The sequence below is a fragment of the Pundamilia nyererei genome, unplaced genomic scaffold (assembly GCF_000239375.1).
Source record: "Pundamilia nyererei isolate P.nyererei 1_Seehausen unplaced genomic scaffold, PunNye1.0 scaffold00023, whole genome shotgun sequence".
NCBI lineage: Eukaryota > Metazoa > Chordata > Actinopteri > Cichliformes > Cichlidae > Pundamilia > Pundamilia nyererei.
Genome location: NW_005187424.1, coordinates 4,504,461 through 4,514,549, shown reverse-complemented (window position 1 = coordinate 4,514,549; position 10,089 = coordinate 4,504,461). Strand labels below are relative to the sequence as shown.

Genomic DNA, 10,089 nt, shown 5'->3' with positions numbered 1-10,089 from the left:
TTTGAATAACTGTGAAAAAATTTGCATTAAACTGTCAACTTTCACTGGATGGAAGGCTGTAGTTGCAATTGCACATCTTTCACTACCAGGAAGGTGACCAAAGCTTCCACTTCCTACGATTCTTTCTCTGTTTGTTTATAAGATTCCGCCTCTTCCTGTGGACCTCATATCATAGTTCACTGACTGTGTGGACTAACTGTGAAGCCAGTCCACAGCTACTCAGTCAGTCATAAACATAGCAACAGCATGCTACACCAGAGGACCTTCAGAACGACCACCATCCACTGCACCCCACGGTGAGATCACTGCTCTGTTTCTCCTTTCGGTCCAGACCAGATCAAACGCATTTCCTTTTTGTTTGTTTTTTTAAAAAACTCTTTTAACTCTTTTTAGCTTTATGTTTATATGACCCAAATAAAATACATGTTTTACTGTCAGATTATGAGAATCTGACTAACACATGTACTGGAAAAAACTTTTCTATAGAACCTAAACATCCACATTTAGATGTCTGTCATTCCACACATTTGTTTTTTAAATATAGAATTTCAACAATAATCTTTAATGTTCTTGGAAAATAAATTATATTACAACAATAATAATACTGGTAATAGTATTTTTTCTCACCATGGATTAGTTATAGCCATGTAGAGATGGATGGATGGGATGAGAGTCTGTTTAATGTTAAGAGGCTCAGTTGTAATAACACCATCACATAATCATGAATAGGTAGAACCTGACCATGAGTACTGTCTTTAAAGACGATCTGTTCTGCTCACTCTGAACCTTTTATTCTTGGACTCTCTTAGAGTAGCTTTGCACTATTCACAGTTCAAAATAATGCTTATTTTTCTTCTTCTGTGTTGATAGCCAGTGCTGTGTATCTGAGATCACCATATCAAGCATACCCCCACTCAATGACATCAAACACAGTCAAGAATAGAAAAAAACTACCTGAAAATTGTAAAGTGTAAATTTAGAGCCATTTGATTACTGAGCTTCCTGCTCTGAGCAAATAACTGTGCATCTTCTGACTTTATTATCTGAAATATTGGCCCTGTTTAATGTGACTTTGATGTATTACACATATTTAATGTATTCCTTTACTTAATTACTCACCAAGAAAGTAATTTTGTGACTTTGTGTTACTACTCATTACATTACTTTTGTGTTACTCTCTAACCAACTCTCTGGCTTGATAGGCATTGTGACACATACTAACACCAGTCCCTATCCTAAAGAGCCCATACATACAATATTTCTTTTGTGTTGAAGCTTTAGCACAAAGAAAAATTGAAAACCAGCCCGAAGACACTTCAAAACAATCACCACTGTGTTCTACTGCAGAAACCAGTGCTGGGAGAGAGGGAGGGCAGACTGCCTGCTCATCACTGCCTGCTGAAGATCAGGCTTTGGCTGCTGGGCTGGAATTGGTATCCACTCAGCTTTAACATCACTCTGGGCTTTTCAATAGCTTTGTGTTAACATGCGGTCTGCGCAGATATTTTCGAAAGCCAGTGATGTGTTTGTTTTTGTATGTCCGGAAAACAGCGGCCTGTGTGCAAATATCTGAAGCTGTTTGTAACAAGAGTACAAATATAATCGGAATTGTATTCTGATTACTGAATTTAGTATAATAATGAGTTGCACTGCTGTCTTAACAAAAACGTAATCTATTACTTTGTAGTGCATTACACCCAACACTGGTCCCCTTTAATTTAACTGTCTTGATTTAGAACCAAATAACTAATCATCAAGGCCTAAACAGCTTAGGGCGCCCAGCAGCACAGATAGCCCAGATTGCCCCGGACTCATTGATCAGCATCTAGCAGCTGACAGATGTTTCAGGAAACATCTAGAATAATTGCTCCTATAAAGATTAACATGGCAGACTCTCTAAGAGATATTTTCCCCATCACCTTAGTTGTTCTTTTTTCACCTCTTAGTTCGTTTCCTGTCACTCACTCTTGTTTCCCTTTGCACCAAACACCCTCTCTCTCCTAAATCCCACAATCATCATCACACACTAATTATTAGTGGGAGCAGTGAGGGGCAGTGTGGCTCCTCTGGCTGTTGTTCAGTCTGCAGTATGGGAGGCATGCTGAAGGCTGCCAGAGCTGCTCCATGCCTCATAGACATGGACCGCCTGTTGGCTCAGTCTAGAGGACTCTTATTTGATGAAGCCTTGGATATTAAATGCAAAATGTTCACCTAGCCAGGAAACTTTTTGACTGCAGCTGCGTTTGAAGGTAAGTTCAGACAATTTATGAAACTGAGACAAGGTGAACAACTGTTTGTGAAGCTATTGAGTCCTCTGGTGATATATTTGTGGATTAGGAAGGTGTTTGATTACACTGCTAAAGGTTTCAGAGGGGGTTGGGATTATTGAATATGACAGAGATGCAATCTTGGCATCAGAGCAGTTTCCACACTAAGTGAAGTTCCTCTGTCTCAGCTGTGTAAAAATTGCCTTTGTCAATCACTGATAAGAAAACAAAGAGATGCTATTCCTTTTATGACGGCTGTAAAGTCTGACGTGAAGCTTGATCATTTGAGTCGATGTTTGTGTATCAGCCCGGCTGAGGAACAATGTTTAAATTAAACACTGAAAAAAATACATAAAGGCTTTCTATAGCAGGGTGTTAAGGTGTGTTTTCTGATTGGTTGAGCTAGATTATCATCACAAGTTAATGCAACCTCTAACCTCTAAGTCAAGCAGAAATGTACTTGCCTGCAATAAAATGCTAACACGGGGCTACAAACAAATCACACGCTTGCACGACTTCAGCATTGGCACCACTAAGCTTGTGTGTTTGGTACAATGCTGCTGATTGTCCTTGACAGCTCCTGTAGTCTCATTTTTCCACTCAAACACCGTCAAAAGTCACCAACTGGGTAATTAAAGGTAAAGTAATGTAAAGTGTCAAATGCAAATTAATTTTCTCTATTGTAGGACTCATTCTAGTGGCCTTCTATTATGGTGAAAATATGACATATTAACCAGGAGCTAGAGATGAGAAAAGACTTCTGATTTAAAGGTTGCTCTATATTTTAAATTAGTTATAGTGGCTGTATTAATGATTTATATTAATGATCAAATGACTCTGTTCAGTATGAAAGCGGTCACCCACAGTGACAAACCCACAGAGAATAATATTATTATTATTAATTTTCTATTCTCAGCTCTGTGGAGCTTTTTGAATCTTTCAGCAAGTCAATTGTGAATGTTTTGGGACTTTTTTTTTTAACCAAACCTACATTTTTCTGTCTATATATGAAGACAACACGGATTAATACAAATGTTAGCATGCAAATAAGACATTTGTAGCTGTTGGTGGTCATGGCGACTATAAAGCGGCTCATACAAACTACAAATTGTACAAACGGTTGTTATATTTCTAAAAAAAAGAAGTTTTTTTTTCTTTCATAATTCAAGTTTGAGTCTGTTTGTTTGTTTTCTCCTTCTCCCTTTGTTCACCATTACTTCAAATGTGATAGGACTTCATGTCCTCATAGCTCCTGTCCACACGAGAACATAAATTTTGCTGCCTTCAGTGTCACATTTTTAAGAATTGAATATACGCATGAGGAAACAAATAAAAATAAAAATAAAAATATAAATTTGATATAGTCTCAAAATGTTTTCTCCATATTTGGACTGAATGATGCCACCACAGAGCTACTGTAAAGTGTAGCTGTTAATTTAATTACAGCAGCAAAATGACTTTCCAGCAGTCTGGATCATTCCATTAATGTTACCTCGCCGTGAGGAGCCGCGGAGTCTGGTTCTCAGCCATTAACACCAGCTGTCTGCACTGCTCTATTAGCAGTCATTGTAACAGTCACAACAAAATATGTGCCAGATGAAGCATCTTTAATCCAGTCTACAGTAAATCACACTGCTTTACCATCTCTTTCACTTTTTCACCTACAGGATGAGAAAAACAGTGAATGTTCATATTATCATGTGGTTTATTGTTTGTTTATATTCTCCTGAGAACCAGCCCATTCATTTATGTCCTCTGTAATAAACATTTGTTTTTGGTCTATATCTTTTGACTTATTTGAGCTATCCTAATAAGTCCTGATGGACTAAATAGAGGACATCCTGGTCTTTCCATTGATATCTCATGTGTTTGGGTGGCCTCTTTTAGCTCCACAGAGAAAGGAAATCGCAAATAACATTCAATGGGAAGATTCATTTTTCCTCGATTATCAGGATATGAAGAAGTTATGAACTTGCAATTTTATCTTACAAATCTCACCGGACTATTATTACCTAGAATCATCAGATCTACTAATTTATAATAATTGCTCGGATGACCTGTGAATGTCATCCCACATGTGTTTACTGTTTATAAAGACCACATATTACCTCCCTTATTATACCAAAAACAGGAGATCCTGCAATGGCTATTAGTCCCAAATGACAAATAGTGACCTGGTGATTTGAGGTTGTTTTTTGTTTTCTCTGCTCACGTTTTCTGCCTCTCTCTAACTCAAGGTTTAGAGAGGCTGCGTTTCTTTATAAAAACCGTGACTCACATCTCTACACACCACAGGGACCCATTCAAACAAATGGAAAGCTCCATTTCCATTATAAGAGTAAAATCTTAAAGCATGATGAGACGGATGAGATGGATGGCAGCATGCATTAAGGAACATCTTAATGTCTTTCAAGTGACTCAACAGTTATTATCTGGCAGCCTATTAGTAACATGAGATGTCTAGTTGAGTGTACCAGACACTTTCAAAATTTTAAATTCAGAGAGATTTTTCAGTAAATTGGATTAAAATGTGCATAGCATGAAACACAGATATGGGTCGGGAATGGAGGTTTCTTTTTTGCAGGAATGGTCTCTGATGCCTTGCAAATAGGGCGTTATGCAAAGCCAAATTGAGCTATGGACTTCAGTATCCACCATTGAAGTCAACCAATATTGTCCATTTCACCTAGTTCTTGATTTAAAGGAAAATTCAATGAAAGCTACATATGTTTGAAGCATGTTTTCTGTTTGCTTGTCAGCCAGTTATGTAATAGCCAACCGCTGATTTCTAATACGTACCTTGCTGTAATCTTGTTTGCGCTACATTGCTTTGCTTCCCTCCCTGAGCCTGGTCCTGTCTCTTCCTGTTAAATGGGAGTTCTTCCTTCCCACTGTCACACGTCTTTGTCAGGGCTTCACAGCTGGTTAATTTCTTCTTGTTTTATTATATTTTAAGGCTAAATAAACAACTGTTACATGGATAAAATTTTAGTGGTTGGCTACTGCATTTGTGCCTTCAAGTACACAACATACACTTGCTTAACCAATCACATTGCACCTCCATTTTTAAAGTCAAGGGGAAAAGACCTTGTAAACAGAGTTCTAAGAACTACAATGATCCTCAGTTCCTGCAATTATGAAACAAGCAAGGGAGCACTACTTCGAGCAGTTACTATAAAAGTGAAACATTTGAAATTCAATGTACCCTTTGACGTAAGCCTTATTGCTAAAGCACATGCCACATAACTGTAATGCCCCTGGTCTACTTCCAAATAGGAAGATGAATGCCACCATAGCTTCTCTTGCCTCATGTTTCAAATCTGCCTTCTAACTGATGAGGGTCAGTTAAAGGGAAAAAAAGACAAATAGATAATGTTCAAAAAGATATGCATCAATGCAGAATGATTTCAACCTAGGTGAAAACAATCCTGTCACAATAACCATTTAGCATAAATGACCTTGCCATAAACAATTAGTTGCTTTTGGAGACAACGTGGCCATCCACCTGGGCTTAACATCACAAGCACATCTTTACTGTTTAGTCCTCTTTTATTAGTTCTTTCAGTCACATTACGTATTTTACAAGCTATAGAGTGCAGAATTTCAATTCTAAACAAAGCTGAACAGCTGTGTTATGCTTTCATGGTCTGCTCAGCAGCCACTCAGAAAAAAGACAACTGCAGATTACACACACTGAACAGATGCCATCCGAATAACCTTCCAGAAACAGACCCATGACATCACTGCTGAGACACACCCTCAGTGGCAACATAAATCTGTTTTCATGGTCGCTCTGTGGTGACAGAAAGCGAGTGCACATTACAGAAACCATTAAATTTAAGAGTGAAGAAGTGATTTAGGGGTTTTGTGTGTGTGTGTGTGTGTGTGTGTGTGTGTGTGTGTGTGTGTGTGTGTGTGTGTGAGTGTGTGTGTGTGTGTGTGTGTGTATGTGTAGGCATGCCTCTGTGTCTAACCCTGTCACAGAGAATGGCAGCACCTGTGGTATCGCTACACCACCTGACGCTCCTGCCTTCCAGGAACACTGAGAGGTTTAAGTTGTCAAAGAGAGACAAGTGCTTAGGTTATGACCTGCTTGAGATGAAGCCAGCACGTGTGTGTGTGTGCATCATGTACATGAGGACAGTAATATGTAGGCACCAAGTCCGAGCACGTGTTCATGGCAGTATTTTTGACCACATAAGACTACATTCCTCTGGTGGACATGCTGGCCATGACCTTTTTAACAGACATAGTGGAAAAATAACAATGAGTTTCTGCTTTTTATAATATACAGATTTTTAGGATTACCTAAAACCAACTGCCATCAGATTAAATTCACAATGCACATGATACTAATACATGACCCATGGATACAGTGCAATAGCTGAGAACACCTCAGCCATAGTTTTTATTTTGCAAATATTGCTTTTAGTCTAGTTCTATACATGTGTAATAACATCTTAATCTATTGATTTATTTTATTTTATTTGGCTGCACTATTTTTTTTTAAAACTATCCCATTTTATTGTGATGTTCTTGTTTGTCTTTGTGCACAGAATTTTATTCAGCCATGCATCTGTAAAGAAATCTGAATATGATCCTGACTCAACCTCATGGAAAACAGCTCTGGCATTCAACAGTTTTGGTGCTGTTTCCATAATTTAATACTTGTCGTGCTTTAAATATTTGGTAAAATAATGTGATAAATACTAAAAATATATACAAAGCTATACATGGACATACATATACAAAGCTGTTGTTTCAAATATCTGTCACTTAAAGGTCAAACTCAGAGCATGTCACATGCTCACACTCTGTGTGGTGCCAGACATTAGATGAGGGCAGTATAGAAAAAACAGCATTAAGAAAATTATGAAAGAAATCAGTCAGTTACAATACTGTATAAGATTGAAAAAAAAGCACTAGAATAATTGAATCAAAAATAACATAATAAAAACTCTAAAAACAAATATGATGCAGTAAGTTTTATAATTTAAGCATTTCATTTCCAGTTTGGTCGTCAGTGGTTTCAGCATAATTTCTCCAGGTTTCTATTCTTACAAAGTTCTATTCATTGTTTTCGTATTTTAATTTTTTTTTTATAATATTAACATAAATTTTCCTACTCTCCGAAGCACCTTGGGCTGGAATACAGACTGCATAAAAAACATTGACAGAGCCACCATGACAGCGCCCACTAGTCTGTGAAGCGCTTGTTTGAAGCCTCAAGCTGAGCATAGTGTCATCAGCGTGTTTCAAAGCCAGGAAAGATGAGTGAGATGTATATTTGATTAAGAAATAGAAGATGCTCCACACTCCCAAGGTATCAACCATAATTCAATTAAATTCAGTTCATTTTTATTTTATTTATATAATGCCAAATCACAACAACAGTTGCCTCAAGGCGCTTTATATATTGTAAGTTAGATCCTACAATAATACATACAGAGAACAACCCAACAATCATATGACCCCCTATGAGCAAGCACTTTGGGGACAGTGGGAAGGAAAAACTTCCTTTTAACAGGAAGAAACCTCCGGCAGGACCAGGCTCAGGGAGGGGTTGAGGTTTGAGAGAAGGAAGACGGGATAGAAGACATGCTGCAGAAGACAGACGGAGATTAATAACAAGTACGATTCAGTGCAGAGAGGTCTATTAACACATAGTAAGTGAGAAAAGTGACTGAAGAAGAAATACTCAATGCATTGTGGGAATTGTTTACCAGAATTACAGAGCATTTGGAGACGGATGTTAATCTTGCTGTAGATTTTTATACAGTTAGACAACTCTTTGTAACCTACAGCTGGTCATTAGAAAGAATACAAGTTAAAGCCAATTCCACAATGTCTTTGTTTCAGAGGAGCCATAATATACTAAGAATGAGAACTAATTGTAAAATTGTTTCTAGTTAAACCCAGTGGCCTTGTGCTTTCATTTCTGAAAGCTGCACTAACCTAAATCTAAAATGTTGATAGGCCTAGCAGCACTCAACACAGCAGAGCAAAAGAAAGCTCAACAACATGGCCAGTTAAATGGGATATTGATGTATCAAGATTGCCATAAAACAGGCACAAAGACAGGATAAACTATACGCAACACCAAGACCAAACCAATTTGCTATAATATGCAACCAAAAAGTGTAACTGAAAAATAAAATTCAAACTGTTTCCTAACAATTTCAATTGTTATCCATTCTGCATTCCCCGGTTGCCACTAAAGCTTCAGGTTCCGCATCATAAATCAGGTCCATCAGGGCAAAGTCAGTCAGTGTTCTGTCAGTCATACTCCTGAGATATGTAGCTAAGCATCATAAAGTGCTGACAGAGTCCTAAGCACTAGCAGTAGATGGTATTAATGGCAGCCATCATGGTTTATGCTCCACATCATGATTCTTGCAGTACAGCGTTTGCAGATTTTCAGCAGGATCTTCACTGCTTAGAATGATTCGCTCTCTGTTTTTGAAAACCTAAAAAAAAAAAACTGCTTTAATGTGCTCATTTCAAAATCCAACATGACCAAAGTGGCACCAGAAGCCATGACTTAGAGACTTGACAGTGCCCCTCCCTTCCATGCAGCACGGACACCTCCCACAACCACCCTAAAACATGCAGATGAGGATGATGTAAGCTCAGTGACTGAGATTTGACCCATCAGACAGAGCAGCAGTCAAAAACAGAGCCACGAGGCTTCGTTCGCCCCAGACACAGAGAAGGGGGGGTCTGTGCTGTTTTTTATTTTTAAAACAATCGATCAGAAAATTACATTAATGACAATTTGAAAACAGCAACAGGAGCTTTATGTACGAGAAAATTATTTCATTGTCTCTGATACTGGTAACTGTATTCTTCTTGTTGGGCTTTACTGAGAAATTAAAGCACTGCTGAGGCTTTCTGTAAGGCATCAGTCATAGCATTAGATCTAGTCTTTAGATAAAGAGCTAAATTATCCAATGGGTGAAGGTGTTGTGAAGCATAAGGTGACATGGTAGGGGACAACTGCTCCGACAGTCTGACCATTGACTTTTATCCAACACCGCCGTCAGAAATCAGGTGAGCTCTGTTTCATCATCACTGCTCAGGTGGGAGCCATCAAATCTTAGCAATGCATCCTCTTCTCTAGATTTAGCATTTTCATTTAAACCACCATCAGTATGGAACTATTTGTTACAATATAGCATATTTGTCTGTGTTAGTCCTGGGATACTGAACTCAAGTAAAAGTATTGTTACTTTATTTGCATTTTGAAGCAAAAGCTGAATTAAAAATAGACAAATATTTACACATTAAATGTCAGCCAGTTATTTTATATCAGATGGCTCTCATCTTCTCTGCCACAGACAGAGACATATACGTTACCACCTCATACCACAATATGTGAATTTATGTGTTATTAATTATTAAGCCCTTTTTATATTATATTTACACTTTCTTCGAAGAAGTTCTTAAATTTTATATTAATTTCACTTCTTCTATATAAGTTTTACCTGATTGAGCTATTTTGCCTTGTTATAGTGTATTTATTTTATTAAGCGTTTACTGTTTTAAAGCTTTGTTAAGAGCTGTGTTTAATGCTGTGAAACAGCAACATAAAGGAAGTATATCTTACCTTAAAACTATAAGAAGAAGGATAATTACATATAGGGCTGCCACGATTAGTCGACTAGTCACGATTATGTCGCGACTAGTCACGATTATGTCGACTATTAAAATCGTCGACGACTAATTTAATAGTCGACGCATCGTTTGAAGCTTTGTAAGATCACAAAGGACGCAGGAATGAGTAGTAGGATTTAAGAGTGTAATAACGGACTGAAACAGAAGA

At 37.7% G+C, this 10,089-nt stretch overlaps 1 protein-coding gene across 1 annotated transcript in view; it reads left to right on the top strand.

Moving 5' to 3' along the window:
• Positions 1-216: 216 nt before the first annotated feature.
• LOC102211467 (calcium-activated potassium channel subunit beta-2-like) overlaps positions 217-10,089 on the top strand; it is a 38,958-nt gene continuing 29,085 nt past the window's right edge. Inside the window, exon 1 of the mRNA XM_013909315.1 lies at positions 217-296. Within this exon, the coding sequence (XP_013764769.1) occupies positions 247-296 (50 nt within the window). The 5' untranslated portion in view covers positions 217-246. The remainder of the gene's footprint in view (positions 297-10,089) is intronic.